This window comes from Hypanus sabinus, chromosome 9 (assembly GCF_030144855.1).
Source record: "Hypanus sabinus isolate sHypSab1 chromosome 9, sHypSab1.hap1, whole genome shotgun sequence".
NCBI lineage: Eukaryota > Metazoa > Chordata > Chondrichthyes > Myliobatiformes > Dasyatidae > Hypanus > Hypanus sabinus.
Window position 1 is genome coordinate 4,110,205 of NC_082714.1, and position 22,827 is coordinate 4,133,031.

The 22,827-nt window shown below is 47.2% G+C and overlaps 1 protein-coding gene across 1 annotated transcript; it reads right to left on the reverse strand.

Annotated features, from left to right (window-relative positions):
* Nucleotides 1–786: 786 nt before the first annotated feature.
* On the reverse strand, nucleotides 787–22,827 carry LOC132399013 (RNA-binding protein with serine-rich domain 1-like). The gene is made up of 7 exons (XM_059978885.1): nucleotides 22,675–22,827; nucleotides 17,191–17,346; nucleotides 14,228–14,407; nucleotides 9,575–9,677; nucleotides 7,815–7,968; nucleotides 2,016–2,157; nucleotides 787–1,492 (listed from the first exon to the last, which is right to left on the reverse strand). Coding segments are annotated over exons 1-7 (843 nt in total). The 5' UTR covers nucleotides 22,677–22,827; the 3' UTR covers nucleotides 787–1,386.

A 22,827-nucleotide genomic window follows, 5' to 3' on the forward strand; every position in this document is an offset into this window, starting at 1 on the left:
CCCTGAAAATGGCGCCACAGGTCGATAGGGTGGGTAAGAGGGCAAATGCCATACTTGCCTTTATTAGTCAAGACACTGAGTTCAGAAGTCAGGAAGTTACATTGCAGCTTTATAAAAACTCTAGTTAGGCCACATCTGGAGTACAGTACTGCGTATTGTTGGAAGAAGGATGTTGAGGCTGCAGAAGAGGTTTACCAGGATGCTGGCTGGATAAAAGTTCAAACTCAGGTCGTTTTCTCTGCATGAGCCGCGGCTGAGTAGAGATTTAATCAAGATTTATAAGATTACGAGAAGCAAAAATTGAATGGATAGACATTTTTTCCAAGCGTTGAAATGTTTAATACCAGAGGGCAAGTATTTAAGGTCGGGGGGGGGGGGGGGGTAATTTTAAAGGAGATATGAGGAGCAAACTTTTTTTTACAAAGACAGTGGTGGGTGGCTGAAATGCACTACCTGGGCTGGTGGTAGAGGCAGATACATTGGAGACTTTTCACAGACATTTAGACAGGCACATGAATATCAGGAAGATGGGAGGAAATGGACATTGTGTAAGCAGAAGGGATTAGTTTAGCTGGCCATTTGATCAATAATTTAATTGTTTCGGCACATCATGGGCCAAACGGCCTGTTTCTGTGCTGCACTGTTGTATGTTTAATTTCACTTGAGGGCCCAGCACAATCCTCGCCGACTCAATCTGACACAAACAACATACTTCACTGGATGATTCAATATACAGCTGAAAAATAGAGCTAATCTGTTACCTTTATCCAATGAAGTCCACATGTCTGAGCTGTAATGATTCTCTGTTTATTGAGATACAGAACTTATGGTACAAATAGCAAATGGCCAAACAAGAAAGCAATAGAAAACGTAGGACTTGGAGAGAGGGTGACTGTAGAAATCTCCGTTAACACATCACTCCTCCAGCTCAGTTCAGTGTAGGAAAACAGGCCGGGAATCAGACCAGCCCCGCCTGTCGCTGGATGAATGTTATACTCAGACAAGTATTGGTGTTGTCTCGGCCACACTTGCTTTGCCTGAGGCAGTGAAGAGATTATCCAGTCTGACGATGCTTACTGAAATATCCAACGCACTGCTTCGGAAGGAGATGGGTATCACTTCGGCCTTCTCGGTCTGACACAAGATTCCTGCGTACCACACCAGTTCTCTCCCATTGAACATGGGCTTCGAGTTGTGTGAGATGCAATACTGATTCGTCCGCTGCCGCACCCCTTCAAACCCCCTCCCCCATTCACAACTGGGATAAAACACAACTGGAACAGAATTAGGGACGGGGAAAGGTGGCTAAATCTCCGATGTACACTGAACGTCCATAGGTGTGGAAGGTGGGGGACGAGACATCCCCCCACCCTCAGGCTGCAGACCTTACCGCGAGGAGTTGGAGCTGGACCGGCTGCGGTGACGGCGTCTCCCAGGAGAACGTGAGCGGGATCGCCGGCGGACGGGTGAACGTCTGCGGGGAGACCGCGACCTGCGGGGACAAGATAGGAAAATGTTTTACCAGCTCAGGACAATTCCAGTAATGAGAGGGTTAACGTATGGGGAGCATTCAATGGCTCTGGGCCTGTACTCACTGGAGTTTAGAAGAATGGAGGGGGTGAATCTCATTGAGTATTCAAAGGCCTAGAGTAGATGTGGAGAGGATGTTTCCTATAATGGACGAGTCTAGGACCAGAAGGCACAGCCTCAAAATAGAGGGATGTCCATTTAGAATAGAGATGAGGAGGAATTTCTTAGGCAGAGGGGGGTGAATCTTTGGAATTCCTTGCCACAGATGGCTGTATATTTAAAGCAGAGGTTGATACGTATGCTCTTATAGTCAGGATGTGAAAGATTATAGGCAGGAGGCAGGAGAATGGGTTGAGAGGGATAATAAATCAGTCATGATGGAATGGAGTAGCACCTGATGGGCCGAATCGTCTATTTCTGCTCCCATGTCTTATAGCCTCCTTGTGGCCCCATACACCGACCACCCCCACCCGTTCGTCACTCACCTCCTCCTCATCCGCGGGGGAGTCCTTCGCCACATGGGAGGCGGCGGTGGCATCCGTCGGGGAGGGGTCATTCGCCGCGGCGGTGGTCTGGGACGTGGAGCCAGCACAGCTGTAGCGGTCACTTCCTGTCCGTCGATCTGACCTGCAGTGAGGGAGGGTGGGAGTGTCAACGGCAGAGTGCAGGAGAAACTACTGCACATCACACTCCTAACGCTCACATCAGGCAGTCAGGGACAAATCCTCTCCTGTCACATTCCATCCTCTACACAAGGACACAGTGTTCAGGCGGAACTCCCCTCAACCCCACTTCCCACACTCCACCCCTACTCAATCAAAAGAGTACTTGATGGCCCAGCCCAGCCTAGAATCGCTGGAGGTCAGAAGAGCACGGTGGTGGGGTAATCTCACTAAAACCTATTGACACACTTCTGGCTTCCCCTGAGAACAAATGGTTTATCTGATTCCTTGGAGGATAAAGAATTCTGGAACTGAAATTCTGAAGTGACATAATAATCTTTGAGTATTCAATCTCTGCCAGTCCCGAGTCTGGTGAGATTATTTGATTACATTTGTGACTTATTTTAAGGAATAACAGAGTTATTAGTGCTAATAATTCAACCACTGGCACCCTCGCTACTTAAACTATTAGAAAAGCAACGGACACAAGGAATTCTGCAGATGCTGGAAATCCAGAGCGACACATACAAAACACTGGAGGAACTCAGCAGGTCTAGGGAGGGGAACAGACAGTCGACGTTTCAGGCCGAGACACTTCAGCGGCCCAAATGACTACAGTAAAACACCAATAACCTGCCATACTCAGGGCCTTGGTAGTGGTGAACTGGCAGATTTATAAAGACAACTGGATATTATTCAAATATGAAGACCTTAACACACCTTTAACCAGGTTTTTATATTATAATATCAGAGTACTGGAATAAATTCCCCATAGAATTTGGCAAGTCCCAGGGCAAGTAAATCCCAGGGAGCACGGAGAAGATGACCCTTTGAGCCAGATGCGAAGGTTCAGACATTGGGTTATTTCTGAATGTCACTGTCACAGGATCAAGTCCAGATCAATTCTCAGGATGGTGAGAGGACAGAGTTAGAAGTCCAGACCTGCACTCCTGTGTTTAGAGGAATGAGGACAATGTCAATCAAACTTACAAACTCTTTACTGACCTTAGCAGGATTGATGTAGAGACAATGCATCTAAAATGGGGAGTCATATGCTCAAATTAAAGAGTCAACTACTCAAGATGGATGTGAAACTCTGGAATTCCTGGCCCATGAGGGTCATGTGCAATCATGACCAGGACTGATTACTTTTCTAGGGAATTGAGAGATCAGTGATGGAAAGGCCATTGAGAAAAGAAAATTCAACAATCTCATTAAATGTGGAGCAAGCCTGGGCCAAATGGCCTAGAATAGCCTGTATTTCTCTTCTGTTTAAATGTCTCAACCAGTTTATATCTAAATAGCTTAGTGAGACAAAGACTCCGCCTATTTCCATAAGGTTGACTGAACACAGAAACTTCGTAAAGCTACATAAAACAGCTCTGAAATTACACGAATTTGATCAGCACATTTTATGGACCTTGTGAAAAATGGAGGGCTCAAGTAATATGTCGGTAATGAACAGAAGCAGTGGGGATTCTCCTACAGCCAAATCCCATCATTGTTTAATTAGACAACGACCAGCAAAAGGTCCATTCAATTTAAGATCCAGTTACACAAATAACTGAATGTGTACTTGGGCAGAAACTAGAAAATTAACTTCTATCTATTTATATCACAAAAGCACAGTTGTGAGCAAGAACACGACAGTGGGAGGGTATTTTACAGCAGGATGCCAGCAACTGGAGGGACAGCACATACTGAGAGTTGAGTATCATAATTCAGAAAGTTACTTTTGCCAAGCAATGAGGCTGATCAACATCTCCACCCAGCCCTCCACACCCCCAACCACCAATACTTTATAATTTCCTGTCCCAGTCACCTTATATAGACACTCCTGTGCCTAGCGTCAGATTATAAGCATACAATCAATCTATGTATACAAGCTAGCTTATGTATTTACATTTATTGTGCTTTTTAAATTGTGTTCTTTACCTTACTGTGTGTGGTTTTTTTGTGCTGAATTGAATCTGGAGTAACAATTACTTCATTCTCCTTTACAACTGTGTACTGGAACTAACATTGGCCAATCTTGAATCTTATTAACAACAATATTACTGAAAGGAATTCATAACCCAGACCTATTTGATGCCACAAAAAATGAAAAATGGAAAAGGGTCTGACATGGTCAATCCGGAGCTGATCACACACTGTGCCTGTAGCTGCACACAAGGGCAGAGGGCAAGAGCAGCGATCCATTGTGGTTGTGGTCAGAGACAGTCAGGGCGATAAATGGACTGTAGTTGGTGGAGTTACAGTCAACGTGAGAAAGTACATTTGGACCTGAATGTCTGAGGAACTGTACAACACCACAGCTCTCAGCTGAGTGAGGGACTGTGAGTTGATAGTTGTTGACGTGCTTAAGTAATCTGTACAGTGGAAGAAGCGCTGATAGTATCTGTAGACTAAAACACTCAGATATTTAGTTAAAGCTCCCAAAATATAAACTGAATGCTGGAAATATTTGACAGATCAGGCAGCACCTGTGAAGGAGTAAACAACATTAATTTTTCAGTTCATTGATCTTACGTCAGATTTGGGGAAAAATGAGAAAACGAGTGTTTTACATTGCAAAGAAAAGCAAAGGGTGGACAGAACGAAGGAAGGGTCTGTGATAAGATGGCGTTCTTCTGACAGACAGCGATAGAGACTCATTCATTATCACTGATCGATCTGAAGGAGGGACTGACATAAGGAGATAAAGGAGAACAAAACCAAAGTGATGCTGGAAACATGAGATGTAGAACACAGCAGATGCTGGAAATCTGGAACAAAACTGTAGGTCTGATGGCATCTGGGGAGACAGTAAAATTGAGTTAACATTGCAGGTGACTGACTTTGCATCACAATTGACAAACAGGAAAGGCTGATTATCTGAACATTTTGAAATCAGTCCAGATGACCCCTTCAGGAAACAAAAATTTCCCCGTACAAAATTTGTAAATCAACACACACACAAAAAAAAAATCAGAGATGGAGAATAAATTTCACACAAAGTTTGTGAAAAGTAAATTTAACTTTTTTGATGCCTACACAGATGATACATTTTTCATTACTGATAACTATATTACAGATAGACAACAATCCTGAGCCCATAATGCCTGCACAGAACTGAATACTACACTGAGTCTAGATGGAAGATGAGGCGCTTTGCCTTGAGGTCCATTAGGACAAGTTTTGTTTTTAAATGATTTAAGGTGAATGAAATGCAAGACATGATACAAGTGATTGGGTACCACAGCAGTTTGGAGTTTAGGAGATTGGGGCGGGGGATCTCATTGAAACCTGTCAAATATTGAAAGGCCAAGGTACCGTGCATCTGGAGAGGATGTTTCCTATAGTGGTGGAGTCTAGGACCAGAAGACACAGACTTGGAATGTCTGCTCCTATGACATGGCATAGTCATAACTCTCCCATTTCCACCCTTAATCTCCCCGTAAACCCCCACAACCCCCACCTGTTCTTTCCTATCACAGTGACATTGAGGGTGACTCACCTTCCCAACTGGTGCCAGACAGGAACCCCAGTCCCCTGCAGTTTCTGACTCCACACATAGCCAGTCACACATTGAGCCGAGAACCAGAGCCAGGACTGGGAGAGCGGTGGGGGCCAGGACTGGGAGAGCGGTGGGGGCCAGGACTGGGAGATCGGTGGGGGCCAGGACAGGGAGAGCGGTGGGGGCCAGGACAGGGAGAGCGGTGGGGGCCAAGACTGGAAGATCGGTGGGGCCAGGACTGGGAGATCGGTGGGGGCCAGGACAGGGAGAGCGGTGGGGGCCAGGACAGGGAGAGCGGTGGGGGCCAGGACAGTGAGAGCGGTAGGGGCCAGGACAGGGAGAGCGGTGGGGGCCAGGACAGGGAGAGCGGTGGGGGCCGGGACTGGGAGAGCGGTGGGGGCCGGGACTGGGAGATCGGTGGGGGGCCGGGACTGGGAGATCGGTGGGGGCCGGGACTGGGAGAGCGGTGGGGGCCGGGACAGGGAGAGCGGTGGGGGCCAGGACTGGGAGAGCGGTGGGGGCCAGGACTGGGAGATCGGTGGGGGCCGGGACTGGGAGATCGGTGGGGGCCGGGACTGGGAGAGCGGTGGAGCCAGGCAGAGAGACTCTGCACAACAGAGTGACACATCTTTACAGCCCCAGTGATTAGGCTGCAATTCCCACCACTCTCTGTACATTCTCCCCATGATTATCTGGGTTTCCTCCGGGTGCACCGGTTTCCTCCCATATTTCAAAGACATACGGGTTAGGGTCAGTAAGTTGTGGACGTGCTACGTTGGTGACAGGAGTGTGGTGACACTCACAGGTTGCCCCCAGCACATTCTCGGACTGTGCTGGTTGTTGACAGAAATGATGCATTTCACAGTATGTTGCGATATATGTGTAACAAATAAAGCTAATCTATCTTTCTAAAGGAAAACACAAAATAACAGAGGAATCAGCAGGTCTATGGAGGGGAATAAACAGCCAATGTTTCAGGCCGAGACCTTTCATTTATTCCTCTGCACAGATGCTGCATGATCTGCGACCATTTTGTGTGTATTGCTCTAGATTTCCAGCACCTGCAGAATCTTGTGTTTATTTACTAAATCCGTCTTTCAAAGAAGCCGCCAGCCTAGGATGCTGCTGGGTAACATCCGGTTTTGGCTATGCCAGTACCGTCTAACAGCAGCTGCTCAGTCGCAGAACGCTACCGTATAGAAACAGGCCTTTCGGCCCCTCTAGTTCCAGACTATTGTTCTGCTAGTCTCTTTGACCTGGACCATAGTTCTAGCTCTCCATACCCTTCCCATCCATGTACAATCCAAGCTTCACTTAAATGTTCAAATTGAATTCGTGTGCACCACTTCCACTGGCAGCTCGTTCCACACCTACACTACCCTCTGAAACATTTCACCTTTCACCCTTAACCTCTAGTTGTAGTCTCACCCTATCTCAGTGGAAAAGGCCTGCTTGCATTTACCCTATCTATACCCCTCATAATTTTGAATACCTCTATCAAATCTCTCCTCATTCTCCTACAAGTCCCGACAACATTCTTGTAAAATTTCTCAGCACTCTTTCAATCTTACCCATATCTTTCCTATAGGCAGGTGACCAAAACTGCACACAATACTCCAAATTAGGCCTCACCAATGTCTCATACCACTTCAACTAACATCCCAGCTCCTGTAATCAATACTTTGATTTATATGGGTCAATGTGCAAAAAGCTCTCTTTATGACTCTACCTACCTGTGACAGCAATTTCAATGATTTAAGAATCTGTATTCCCAGACCCCTCTCTGTTCTATAGCACACAGTGTCCTACCGCTCACTGCTTTGTCCTCCCAGCATTGCACACAATACTACAGATTTGGTCTCACCATCATCTTACAGGCGTCACGCACACCCCCCTTTATAAAGGTACAGCATTCCTATGAAACGTTTCTTAAGCCAAAATGGCGTAAAGCAAAGAACCATTAACTTATATGGGAAAAATTTCCGTAAGAGCAAAAATCCTCTTTATAATGTGAAAACAAATTACTAATGTAGGTCATTTGTAAAAGCGAAGCGACGTAAAGCAAACATTTGTAAAGCGGGGGACGCCTGTATTCAACTTCAACAGAACATCCCAACTCCTCTCACCCCCATCCATGTGCTTCAAAGCCTTCTCCGTGTCATCTGGATTCTCAAACTCCACGTAGGCGTAGCCCTTTGACAGATGAGGGTGCAGACGGTCCAGTGGCATGTCAATCAGCTTGATCTTGCCGTAGGTGGAGAAGATCTCCATGATGTGTTCCTGCTCAGGGTGAGTGGGAGGTGGGGGAGGAGGGAGAGAGAGTTATGCACTGCCATCTCAGAGATATCCACATAAACTGTACTACCACCATCACAGACTATATGGTCGGCCCTGTTCCTGGAGTCTGCAGGATTGGTTAAAACCACAAGCCTTAGGAGCAGATTTGGTACTAGTGCTGATGAAAGGTTTCAGCCTGAAACATTGACTGTTTATTCCTTTCCAAAGATGCTGCCTGACCTGCTCAGTTCCTTGCAGGTTTTGTGTTTGAGGCAATGTGGGAGGGAAGGGTTAGATTGAACTTTGAGAAGGTTAAAAGTTAGCACAACACTGTGGGCCGAAGGGCCTGTATTGGGCTGTAATGTTCTATATTCAATCACTCCCCCTTTCTCCCCAATTCCCTCACAACTACCGTGCAATTGAACACTGAAGCCTGCTGGCAGTCCTTTCCCTGTGTGGAATGGATTCCCTCCCTCAGTCCTCAGGAGTTGGGGTGAGCACTGCTGGGCAGCTGGACAGAGTATTCAGGTCCTCACTTCCTGCACAGAGGAGACCCCGGGCTCCTGACACACTAACCATTCCCTTCCAAAGGTATCAATCACCACCTCACCACCCATTCCTCCACGTGACAAAAGGCGGTAGGTATTCACAAGGAAGATCCTTGACCACTATGGAAGAAACAGAAGGCCATTCAGCCCATCAAGCACGCCCACATGCACATCAATAACACATCAGATCTATTATCTCAGTCCCACTTTCTGCACTAACCCCCTGACCATCACTTTAACCACTCCTCCCCCAATCCACAGGCACATCTCAATGGGAGATCACCAGGTTAAGCTGTGGAAAACTTCAAAGTCCACAAGACCATAAGACATTGGAGCAGAATCAGGCCATTTGGCCCATTGTCTGCTCTGCATTCAATCATGGCTGATTTACCATGCCCCTCTCAAACCCATTCTCCTGCCTTCTGACCATAACCTTTGACACCCTTACTAATCAAGAACCTGTCAACCTCCACTTTAAATATATGCGAGGACTTGACCTCCACAGCCATCTGTGGTAGTAAATTCCAGATTCATGACCGTCTAGCTGAAGAAATTCTCCTCATCACTGTTCTAAATATACGTCCCTCTATACTGAGGCTGTGCCCTCTGATCCTAGACTCCTCCATCATAGGAACCATCTTTTCCACATCCACTTTATCTCGGTCTTTCAATATTAAACAGGTTTCAATGAAATTTTCCCTCATTCTTTAAAATGTCAGCGAGTACAGACCCAGAGCCATCAAACCCTCCTCGCACATTAACCCTTTCACTCCTGGGATAACTCTTATGAAGCTCCTCTGGATTCTCTCTAATGCCATCCTTTCTTAGATAAAGAGCCCAAAACTGCTCACAATACTCTTAAGTGCTGTCTGACCAAAGCCACAACATCATGTCCCTGAAGTCATCCGCAGCACCACGGGAGCTGACAGCCATGCTGACAGTCACTTTGGACGGGGAAAGGAGGCAGGAATGGAGGAGGGTGACCCAGTGGGACAGAGGTGAACTAAAAGATGAAGCAGAGCCACGGCCTTCGCTGTACAACATGTAACATTCATAGGCACCTTGGTCACATTTCTGGTCAATCTGCCGATGTGCACTTTTGTGGGTCGGGGGGTGGGGCTTCTCTTCTTCCGCTCCTTGTCATCCCGTTTCGGAGACTTTGATCTGTCAGGACAATAAAGAAGAGGTTACAGTACACAGCACACAGGGAGCTGTTACCCACAGTCAGGGTATCCATTCTTGCTAAGTATTCTGGTGCAGCCCCGGCATTCAAAGTAATGTTATTATAAGGTCAGGGGATATATCAGCACATACAAGCCTAAGAGTCATTTTCTCACAGGCATTCACTGTAGAACAAGGAAATACTACACACAAAGACTGTCAAAACAACCAATACGCAAGATTACATGTGGAAATTACAGGCTGCAGATCGTAGTTCAGAAAAATATATTTTGTAGAATATGTAGTGATTCTGTGAGTTGCCAGTAAACCATCGCCATATTCACTTTAGATGCCGATGCACCACTTCAGAACAAAGCTGACATAACTTCACTCAGAACAGAGCTCACGATCCCTAACCAACTCAGCCCTCCTCTTCTCAGGGTCCCTGCACTCACCACTGTCAGACTGCTTGAGGTTAGAGAAGCACAGAAAATGGGAGCCCTGAAGTCACCACCAAACAAACCTGCATAAGAAACACCACAGCAACAATGGAAGCTGCCAGGTGGAGATAGAACTGGAACACGTTGTATTGTTCGATGTTCTGTTACAAATTGCCTGTCCTGCTCCAACCACACTGACGCCACATCAAAAAAGTTCAGCAGCCCCTCTACTTCCTCAGAGGCTAAAAAATCTGAAATGTCATCAGCACCTCTACTTCCTCAGGGGTTAAAGAAATTTGGCATGTCTCCTTTCACCCGGCCTGGTACGCCAACTACTCGAACTGTGACTGCAAGAAGCTGAAGAGAACTGTAGACATATCCCTGAAAGAAACCTCCCCTCCACAGACTCTGTCTACGCTTCTCGTTGCCTCAGCAGAGCATCCAAAATAATGAAAGTCCCCATCCACCTTTGGAACTTCAACTGTTTATTCCCCCCCCATGGCTGCTGTATGACCTGTTGAGTTCCTCCTGCACTGTGCCTGTGTGTTGCTCAAGATGTACAGTATCTGAAGGATCCCCGTGTTTATTCACTCTTCTCCCATCCCATCGGACAGAATACCCACCGGACAGTCTCTCCTCTCCCCTGTCCCATCGGACAGAATACCCACCGGACAGTCTCTCCTCTCCCCTGTCCCATCGGACAGAATACCCACCGGACAGTCTCTCCTCTCCCCTGTCCCATCGGACAGAATACCCACCCGACAGTCTCTCCTCTCCCCTCTCCCATCGGACAGAATACCCACCGGACAGTCTCTCCTCTCCCCTGTCCCATCGGACAGAATACCCACCGGACAGTCTCTCCTCTCCCCTGTCCCATCGGACAGAATACCCACCGGACAGTCTCTCCTCTCCCCTGTCCCATCGGACAGAATACCCACCCGACAGTCTCTCCTCTCCCCTCTCCCATCGGACAGAATACCCACCGGACAGTCTCTCCTCTCCCCTCTCCCATCGGACAGAATACCCACCCGACAGTCTCTCCTCTCCCCTCTCCCATCGGACAGAATACCCACCGGACAGTCTCTCCTCTCCCCTGCCCCATCGGACAGAATACCCACCGGACAGTCTCTCTTCTCCCCTGTCCCATCGGACAGAATACCCACCGGACAGTCTCTCCTCTCCCCATCCCATCAGACAGAATACCCACCGGACCGTCTCTCCTCTCCCCTGTCCCATCGGACAGAATACCCACCCGACAGTCTCTCCTCTCCCCTGTCCCATCAGACAGAATACCCACCAGATAGTCTCTCCTCTCCCGCCCCATCGGACAATCTCTCTTCTCCCCCGTCCCATCAGACAGAATACCCACCGGACAGTCTCTCCTCTCCCCGTCCCATCAGACAGAATACCCACCGGACAGTCTCTCCTCTCCCCTGTCCCATCAGACAGAATACCCACCAGATAGTCTCTCCTCTCCCATCCCATCGGACAATCTCTCTTCTCCCCCGTCCCATCGGACAGAATACCCACCGGACAGTCTCTCCTCTCCCCGTCCCATCGGACAATCTCTCCTCTTTCATCCCATCAAACAGAAGATACAAAAACCTGCCTCTACATACCATAGTCTCAAAGACAGCTTCTATTGCACGGTTATCAGACTATTGATTGGTTTCCTAACACAATAAAAATTTGACCGTACAATCCATCTCATTATCATCTTGCTCCTTATTGTTCAGCTGCACCGCACTTTCTCTGCAGCCATTACATTTTATTCAGCACTGTTTTTGTTTTCAATACACTGTGTAACGATCTGATCTGTATGAACGGTATGGAAGGCATGTTGTTCACAGTATTGTACTGACTGAAACAATAAGAAACTAATTGACCAACGGTTTTGGCAGGTTTGAGGACAATGGGCACCTGACCCTCCCACTGGAGATGGTGACGACGAGTCAGTCAGTGCCGCACTCTCAGCCTCGGTGAACGTACACAGGATGGAGAAACCGGGAACCGGGTCAGCACGGTAACTGTGCCGAACATCACAGTCAAATCCCACTGCTCCTGGATACCTTATGGCTCAACTTCAGCTTCAACATCTCAAAGCCCACACAACAGTAGAGCACAGAACAGGCCCTTCAGCCCACGATGTTATGCTGACCGTTTAACTTGCGGTAAGATCAATCTAACCTTTCCCCTCCTACATAGAGGTCCATTTTCCTTTCATCCACGTGCCTATCTAAGGGTCTCTTAGATATTCCTAATGTATCCACCACCACCCCAGCAGTGTGTCCCATGCACTCACCACCCTCCGTTTAAAAATAACCTACCTCTACCTCTCCCCCAAATCACAGTAAAATTACGTCCTTAGTATCAGCGATGGCCTTCATTCCCTGACCCCATATTCTCCTACTGACGGAAACAGTATTTTCAATACCTATGTGAACTGTCCCTTTTACCTATTCCACTCTGTGGAAGAAAATTAAATTTTGTTGACAAGCTTGACTAGCTAAGCATTGCCCAAGATTTGGGTCATGAGGGTGACAAGAAAAGACGCAGACACTGTCTTGCTTGTGCGAACTAAAAACAGCTAGCAAGAGATCATGCCAATAACGAGGTAGTTCTAACATTTGTCTGACATTGTTTGGTTAAAAGAGGAACTGAATGTGGAGGTGCAGTTCTAATTTTATGTAATGCCCAAAAATATTTGTGAACTGGCTGATCCCTAATAAGTGCTTCTTGAAATCATTCACTAAGTATGTTTAGCTGTTGGCTACTGCCCAAAATTTACTGTATAAATTTAAGATATTGGCAGTAGTTATGCAACATCTCCCCATGATCACTTATTAAAAGGTTAACATTATATCAGGGTCTGTATCTTTATTTCTGTCTGATAATGGGGTAAATTCTCTGACAGTAAAACAGGGTAAAACAAGGTAGATTCTTCGACACACTCTAACCAGAAAACTCCAGCCTGCACCGAACCATATATCTCCTCTGCACCTTCTTTGTGGTTCAGCCTCTCTCCAAAAGCACGAACACAGCACACATTCCCTTCTCCAGAAATCCATCATTTTTAACTCACTGCTTTAAGCCAAGTTCAGTAATAGATATGAACAAATGAAAGGTTAGTCTATAATCGATAATGGTTCGTCAATAATTAATAAAAGGCCTCTGAGAGGATCACAGCCTTGTCACGATTTAGAGACTTGTGTGCCTCAATGACCCTGAGAGCCATGTTGGCTGGAGTCAGGGCTTTATGCTTTTGCACTTTGCAGGGTCACCCATGTCAAACAGGTCGAAGGGTAGAGGTCAGACTAAGAGTTGTCCACTGGTCCTCCAGGTTTATGGGTTCAGCTCTCCGCTGACAACCCTGTCTGGTCAAACAAAACCGTGATGGAAACAGACATGAAAAATCCTCCTACATCTGTGTATGACGTTATGGCAGAAATGAGAACCATAAACCTTACCTGGGGCACAATAGAGAAGGTGGTCGGGGACAGACAGATGGAGGAGCAACACATACAACAAGCTGGAGGAACTCAGCAGGTTGGGCAGCATCCATGGAAACAAACAGTCAACGTTTCGGGCCGAGACCCTTCGTCAGGACCAATGGAGGACCTTCATTGCTACTCTAAATGCCAGTGGCATAACAGGCAGAACATGAGTTAGTTATAGGAGGGAAGGATTGATCTCAAGAGTAGGTTAAAAGGTTGGCACAATATTGTGATCAAAAAGTCCTGTTCTCTCTCTCGTTCTCCCTCGCTTTCCCACAATTACCTTGCAAAGGGGCTGTAATGTGCTATAATGCTCTAGATTAAGCTTATAGATCAGTAAGACAGCTACATTTGGAGTATTTGAGACTTCGATAGGGACATGGATGATAGAAAAATGGATGGCTTTGAAGGAAGGAGGAGTTTATTGATCTCAGAATAGGTAAAAGGGTCAGCATAACATGTTGGGCCAAAGGGCCTGTACTGTGCTGCCGTGTTCTCTGCTTTGTGTTTGACTTAACCACCACCCACTGAAGATGCTGCAGATGTAAAATGAGCAAGATCCTGACCCCGAGACGATCAGCGCTCTGACGAGGTCTGACACTGCAGTGGTTGGACTCACTTTGAGCGAGTGCGCCTCCTGTTGGCGTGCCTGCGCCTCGTGGGGCTTGGAGATCCCGACGAAGTGCTGGAACTAGAACTACGAGAGCTGCTGGAACTTCCGGAACGACTGGAGGCGGATGAGGAGCTCGATCCACTGCTGGAGGCCGAGGTGGAACTGGAGCCCGAACTGGAGCTGGAACTACAGAGACATCAGAGAACCATTATCCAGACAGAGGGAGGGAGACGAGAGTGCACCAGACAGTATGGACAAGCCCTGGACCCAGGCCCTTCCCCTCGTAACAAAATAACGTTCTATTCAGCCGTCCAACTGCACCTCTGGCAACAGACAAAGCAGGAAGCATTTGGCTGCTACAGGATCCTGTCTGACCAAATGTTTTTGAAGTTGATGAGGGCAGTGCAGACGATGTGATTCACAAGGACTTCACAAAGGCTTTCAACAACGTTCGACAATGAACCAGAAGTTCTGGGATCCAAAACCGTAACGCTATTACACCACCAGGGATCCCCATTCAATTCCTGCCACTGAATGCAAGGAGCTTGTACAGAGGTGCTAGCCACTCAATGTTTTAGGAACAGCTTCTTCCATCCCCACAACCCCCCCCCCCCCCACCCCTGCCATTAAATTTCTGAATAGACAAAGAACACATGTACACTGTCTTTAACCAACCGCATAAAAATAAACAAACACACACTCACACAGTTTTAAAATTTAGAGATAAACTGTGGAACGGACATTACCAGCCCAATGAGCCACCCTACCCAGCAGCCCACCGATTTAACCCCAGCCTAATCACAGGACAATTTACAATGACCAATCAGTCTACTAACCGATACGTCTGAGGACTGTGGGAGGAAACCAGAGCACCAGGAAGAAATTTGAGTGCACCCAGAACGAACGTACAAACTTTCTTACAGAGGGCACCAGAACTGAACTCCAAACATCAGCACCCTGAGCTGTAACAGTGCTGGTATTAACTGCTATGCCATCATGGAACCACCTGAAGCTGGGACGTCCACCAGCTTCAAATTCCTGGGTGTCAAGATCTCTGAGGATCTAACCTGCTCCCAACATATCAGCAAGACAGCAGCTATACTTCATCAGGAGTTTGAGGCAATTTGGCATGTCAACAAATACACTCAAAAACTTCTATAGTTGTTCCGACAGGCTGCATCACTGTCTGGTATGGAGGGGCTACTGCACAGGACCGAAAGAAGCTGCAGAGGGTTGTAAATCTAGTCAGCTCCATCTTGGGCACTAGCCTACAAAGTACCCAGGACATCTTTAGGGAGCAGTGTCTCAGAAAGGCAGCTTCCATTATTAAGGACCTCCAGCACCCAGGGCCATGCCCTTTTCTCACTGTTACCATCAGGTAGGAGATACAGAAGCCTGAAGGCACACAGTCAGCGATTCAGGAACAGCTTCTTTCCCTCTGCCATCCCATTCCTAAATGGACATTGAATCTCTGGACACTACCTCACTTTTTTTTAATATACAGTATTACTGTTTTTGCACTTTTTAATACTCTATTCAATATACATAATTGATTCACTTGTTTATTATTATGTTTTGTTTTTTTCTCTCTCTCTCTGTGCTAGATTACATATTGCATTGAACTGCTGCTGCTCGGTTAACAAATTTCACGTTACATAATAAACCTGATTCTGATTCGGAGGGGTCTTAGGAGTGCTCAGGACAGACGGGCTGGTTTCCAAGCCGAAAGACTCTCGATGGTGGCAGTGCAGGTAGATAATGTTGTTAAGAAAACAGATGACAGGCTGCCCTTGAATTTGGAATCAGAGAAGCGAGGCGAAGTCAAGATGGCGCTAAATGGTGCCTCCTTTGCTTGCATCTTTAGAAACAGCTTCATTCCTATCTTTGATATCTCCTTTTTCCCTTTTTAGGGTTCTTTTGAAGACCCTGACCTGGAGTTACACTCTGGCTTAAGTTCTCTGCAAGAATGGGACCTGGTGAAATGGGGACACCTCTTTTTCCCTTATTAGGGGGAGAGGGAGAGAGGCAGTGAGGGGGAGGGGGGAGGGAGAGGGCGCACGCATGCCTGCGGTATGTTGTTACCAGGTGAACGAGCAGTCTTTGGGGTATTGCAAGTCTGTGCCTTTATTGATGCTTTGTTGCACACTTGAGTGCTTGGTAGAGGGCACTGATGCTTTTTTGTTGGTGGGTGGGTGGTTACCTTGCTGCTGCTTGTGAATGGGGGGGGAAGCTGGCAATGGGGGAGCTTTGGGGTTCTAACGTTTAACTGTCATTCATTCTTTGGGACACTCCTCTGTTTTCGTGGATGTTTGCGAAGAAAAAGAATTTCAAGATGTATATTGTATACATTTCTCTTGACATTAAATGTAGCTTTTGAAACCTATTGAATAGGGTGGCTCTGCTCCACCTGTATAAGACAACAGTCAAATCGCAGCTGGATGCTGCTGGAAAGGGGGCAAATGAGATTTGGCAGGATGCTGCCACGAATGGAGGGTTTCCAATACTGAGCTACATAAAATTATGAGCAGCGGTATGGTAGTGTAGCAGTTAGCACAATGCTTTATAACACCAGCAACCCACGATCAATTCCCAGCACTGACTGTACGTTCTGTTTCTCCAGTTCTCCCACATTCCAAAGACATACGGTTGAGGTTAGTGAGTTGTGGGCACACTACGCTGGCGCTAGAATGAATGGTGGCACTTGCTTCCGCCAACACTTCCTCAGGCTGTTAGGCATTGATGCAAACGACTCATTTCAATGTACGTATTGATGTACATTTCACAAACAAAGCTAATCTTTCATCTTTAAGAGAACTTGGAGTTCCCAAGTTTAGTGGACAGCAAGGGAACGGCAATCCCCGTCTGCTCCCACGACTCGCTCGTCTTCCCGCTGCCTGTTCTTCCGCACACCACTGATCTATCCGTGAGCAGCCCACATTTTCAAACACGCCTGCCCGCTCCCCCTGTACCTGCTGCTGCTGCTACCAGTCGAGGCACTCCTCCGCTTCCGGCTCTTGTCACGCCCTCGTTCCTTCTCACTCGACTCCTTGACGCTCGACTTCTCCTTTGCCCTGTCTTTGGATTTCTCCTGTCCGTGTTCTTTACGCTTGGTTGGTGACGGAGCCCTGGCCAAAACAATCAAAAGGAGCACAGAATATAAAAATATAGCAAACAGAGTGAGCAACAGAACAGTGCTCAACCTGGGGTTGAAGGTGGCACACCTTTCACAATCAGAAACTGTCATACATTGTGAAATATGCTGTTTCGTGGCAGCACAAAGTATAAATTATGATAATGTGTATTTAAAATTAAGTAATGCAAAAAAGGAAACAAAAGTGAGATAGTGTTCGTAGGTTGAATGTCCATTCAGAAATCTGATGGTGGAGGGGAAGAAGCTGTTCCTGAATCATTGTGTGTGGCTTCAGGCTCCTGCAACTCCCCTTTGATGGTAGTAATGAGAAGAGGGAATGTCCTGGATGACAGGGATCCTTAATGAGGAATGCTGCCTTTTTGAGACATTACCTTTAGAAAGTGTTCCTGATACCAGGGAGCTTCGTGCCCACGATGGAGCTGAATGAGTTCACAACTTTCTGCAGGTTTTTCCAACCCTGCGCTGTCACCCCTCCATACCAGAAGGCGATGCTTCCGCAAAGGATAATTTTAATCTTCATAGAACGCTGCAGCACAGAAGTAGGGCCTTCAGCCAACAAATCCACGCTGAGCTGTTCTTCTGCCTAGTTCCACGGACCCATACCTGGACCACAGCCCCTCCATACCCCTTTCATCCTTGTACCTATCCAGCTGTCTCTTAAATGTTACAACTGGACCCGCCCCACATCCACTCTCACCACAATAAGAGTGAAAAAGATTCCCCCTCCTGCTCCCCCTAAACATTTCACCTTTCACTTTTAACCTTAGACACTCTCCTTAAGCTGTATAATGCGCTTGTGAGGCCACACCTTGAGACTGTGTATAATTCTGGATGCATAATGTGTGAGGAGTGATTGTGTAGTGGGTAGTGCTTGTCGCTCTCACTTTCCACTGGACAGCTGAAGCGTCTCCATGCCAGTACATTGCCTCCTCGCTGGCGACACAAGCAACTGAACTGCTTTTGGACTCAGGCTGAACTACAGAGGACGGGGAGAAGGTCTGGCGCCTACACACACAGCACACGGGCCTACCAGTGTGTGGACATGCCCTAGTGCTCATGAACCAGATCCCCATCTATGGGTAAATACCACTGCCTTGTGGACAGCCTCGGAAGAGGTGAAGGCTACGGGAGTAAACCCAGACAGCGAATCCGGAGTGGAGCCCCTGAGGCGGCTGGATGTCATTGAACATCCTTCCGGCAGCTCCTGCAGCCAAGCTGGTGCCACACGTTTTGTTTCAAAAGCTTTCCTTTGGACTACACCGGAGAGGCCAAGAGGGGGATTTTGACAACTGGGCATCTCAGGATCTCCATACCTTCCGCACAGGCTTGTGATGATGATCATCACCCATTCTCCTTCGAGACAGAAGGATGACAACGAACTAATTGTGTGAGGGACGTGAAGGCACTGGACAGAGCTCAGAGAAGTTGTGACAAGATTCATTCCGAGTCTGCAGGATGTGATTATGAAGAAAGATTAAAAGAATTAAATCTTTTTAGCCTAAGGAGAAGTAGAATGTGAGCAGACATGATAGAGGTGTTCAAAATCATTAAGAGTTTCAGTAAGGTGGATGACAGCTGCTACTTCAGAATTAATCCATCAATGGGGCCACAGATGAAGACTGGTTAACAGGAGATTTCAGACCAACATCAGGAAGCATTTCTTTACATATCTAATTGCGTAGATGAGAGTAATACCTTATAGACTTTCAAATCTAAACTCAATAGTTATTTCAACACACTATGTGAACAGGAGTTTGGCGAGCTTTGTCGGGCTGAATGGCCTGTTCTTGTCAAAAGCTTTCTAATGTTCTATGACCTCTAGTTCTAGTCTCACAGGAGCATGGGACAACTGGACACCGAACTTCAGCAACCCCACGCCGTCCCCTGAGCCAGCCTAGTTGCATTTCAGATTCATTTATCACACAGACGTGGAAACAAACAGTGAACTGAATTACCAACCAGCACAACTGAAGGATGTGCTGGAGGCAGCCGCAAATGTCAGCACGCACACACACATTCCGGTGCCAATATAGCACGTCCACGATGTTCAGCAGAAAACAAGCCCCTTTCCCCTCACCCACACACATAGACGCCTCCAGTGGACTCCCAGGCTCACTGTTCACTGCCTTGCACACCATATACCAAGCTTTCAGGAAGCCGAGATAACACCACAATTCTGAAGGTGCAGCAGTATCTCCCGTCCACTCCACTCGGCCATCAAACCTTGCCCAAACCAACGGGCTGGCAGCCCAACCAACTCTGCATGCACACCACTGAAAGAGTAAAGACAGCTTCTGTCACACTGGCTTTCTTAAACCAGGGTAGTAAGTACACAAAGTGTGATGTTATGTGGAAGTTGTAAAAGACAGTGAGGCGTAATTTGGAGTATCGATTACCGTTCTGGTCACCTTACCTACATGAAGGATATCAGTAAGATTGGAAGTGTGCAGAGAAAATTTGCCAGGGTGTTGCCGGAACTTGAGGACCTGAGTTATAGGTAAAGGTTAAATAAGTTAGAACTTCATTCCCTGGAGTGCAGGAGAATGAGGGGAGATTTGATCGAGGTATACAAAATTATAAGGGGTATAGATGCAGTAAATGCAAGCAGGATTTTCCCAGAGGTTGGGTGAGACTACATCTCGAGGTCATGAATTAAGGGTGGAAGGTGAAATGTTTAAGGGGAACACGAAGGGGAGAACTTCTTCATTTAGAGATGGTGAGTGTGGAATAAGCTCCTAGCAGAAGAGGTGGACGTGGGTTTGATTGCAACATTTAAGATAAATTTGGCAGGAAGTTGGATGGGAGGGGTACGGTGGACTATGGGCCTAGTGTGGGTCAACAGACTAGGCAGAGTAACAGTCTGGCAAAGACTAGATGGGCTGAAGGGCCTGTTTGTGTTCTATGACTATCAGACCCAACCAAAACACAGACAATAACCAGTCTCCAGCTGCAGCTCCTGCCAGCAAACAGCAATGTTCAAACAAGATCGGGTTTTCCCTAACTGTACTTGTCCATGGAAACACACGTCCCTCTCGACTCTCTTTCACTCAAGTGAGGTGCCACAGTAGCGCAGCCCCTTACGGAACTGGCTGTAAAATCAGGGCTCCCCCCGCAGCCACGGGTGCTCCGGTTTCCTCCCACGTCACAAAGGTGTTGGGGTTAGGGTCAGTCAGTCGTGATGTGCTATGTTGACAGCAGCCGCATGGCAAACCTATGACTTGTTTTAACACAATTACACAGTTCACTGTTTTTATGTACAAGTGACAAAACTAATCTACAAGATCTCTATCTTCCCTTGCGCTGCAATATTACGTCAAAGACAATCAGACAGCTCACAGTAACAAATGTCTGCCCATCTGGACTGGATGATTAAACTCAACCAGTGCCCAATCAGCATCATCTCGATAGAGGCACCACAGAGGACGTTCCAACTTGTACAGAGGGGCCGCTGCACACAATCAGAAAAAGATGCAAAAAGGTGTTAACTCAGCCAGCTCCACCATGGGCACAAGCCCCATCAGCTTCAAGGACTCCTTTATAAGGTGGTACCCATTGAAGATACATTCAACATTTCAGTAACAGCTTCTCCCCCTCCACTATCGGATTTCTGAATGGACAAAGAACCCATGTACACTACCCCACTATTTGCTTTTCTTTGCTCTCTTTTTCCACTATTTACTTTATACATACACGAGTGAGAAGTTGCAATTTGAGAAGACAAATACGAGTGGGAAGGTATATTGTTAAATGGCAGAATCCTTTGAAACAATGATGCACAGAGAGATCTTGGGGTGCAAAACTGCCAACACAAGTGGACAGGGTGAGGAAAATGGCATACAACATATGCGCCTTTACTTATACCGTGTGGAACAGGCCCTTCTGGCCCAATGACCTACACCGCCCAGCAACCCCTGATTTAATCACAGGCTGGTAATTTACAATGACTAATCAGTACGTCTTTGGACTGTGAAAGAAAATGTGTGCATTCACGGGAAGAACATAGAAACTCCTAACAGAGGATGCCGAGATTGATCTCTGACACCCCAAACTGAAAGAGTGTTACTAACCACTCCATCGCTGTGGCACCCCAGAATTGTACTGCTACCACAGAGACATTTCACAACGTATGTCAGTGATATTAAACCTGTGCTGGGGCACAGAGTATAAAAGTTGGTATGGTATGTTGCAGCTGTATGTTTCTGTTAGACCACACATGGAGTATCATACAGAGATCTGACCACCACATTAGGACATGGAGGCTTTAGAAAGGGATCAGAAGAGATTCACCGAGATGTCACTGTAAGGACAGGCTGGACAAGTTTGGTGTGTTTACTCTGAGTGTCACAGGCAGAGGGGCAGTCTGATAGAAGAATATGAAAAGCTGAGAGGCATTGATAGAGTAGATAATCAGCATCTATTTCCCAAGGTGGAAATGTCAAATGTCTACAGGGCAGTGCTTCAAGATGGGAAGGATAAACTTAAAAGATTTGGTATGTCTCCAAACACACAAATTTCTACAGATGTACTTTGGAGAGCATCCTGATTGGTTGCATCATCATCTAGTAAGAGGGGAGCACTGCAGAGGGTGGGTAAAAGTCACACAGAGTTGTAAACTCAGTCAGCTCCATCATGGACATGAGCCTCCCCAGTATCAGAGACATCTTCAATAGGCGATGCCTCATAAAAGCAGCATCCATCATTAAGGACCCCCTGACACCCTGGACATGCCCTCTTCTCATAACTACCATCAGGGAGGAGGTATAGGAGCCCGAGGACACACATTTCAGGAACAGCTTCTTCACCTCCACTATTAAATTCTGAATGGACAATCAACCCATGAACACCTTCTCACTATTTTTCCCTCTCCTGTTGCATTACTTATTTATTTTTCCGTATACTTAATGCAATTTATAGTTTTTATTATGCATTGCAATGTACAGCTGCCGCAAAACAAATTTCACGACATTTGCCAGTGATATTAAACCTGACTCGATTTCGTCTCCCTCTAACACCAACTCCTCCCTGACCCCCACCCCGCACTGACCCTTAACCCCTGACCCTCACTGCTTCACCCCCACCCTCTGACTCCCCACGACACTGACCCCTCCCCCGGTAACTGGGAGCCGCTTGCTAGGCCTCAGGCTTCCTTGTACAGCGGATTCCATTCCGTGCAGAGAAACGTTCATCTTGTCTAAAGAGGGCCCGCTGCCTGAAGGTCGGGTTGCCCGGAGTGCGAGGGGCTGGAGCCCGCGCCCCGCAGACGCCCCCGGCCTCGGATGGAACAGGATTCACATCCACTTACATTCCACTCTCTTCCCGCTTCCTCCGGGATCCTGCCGCCACCACGTCCCACTTATTTGTCGTCACCGACTGCGCGCTGCGTCGTCACGCACGGACCGGCATCGCTGCAGTACGTCCAGTAGGTGGCAGCATCCCGCAGGAGGGCGGGTCAAGG

Excerpts from the sequence above, each read along its gene's own strand:
- LOC132399013 (XM_059978885.1), bottom strand. Across the intron at positions 9,678-14,227 it reads AGGAGGCGCACTCGCTCAAA|ATCAAAGTCTCCGAAACGGG; the intron begins GTGAGTCCAACC and ends TTGTCCTGACAG. Across the intron at positions 2,158-7,814 it reads TTTGAAGCACATGGATGGGG|GTCAGATCGACGGACAGGAA; the intron begins GTGAGAGGAGTT and ends CCCTCACTGCAG.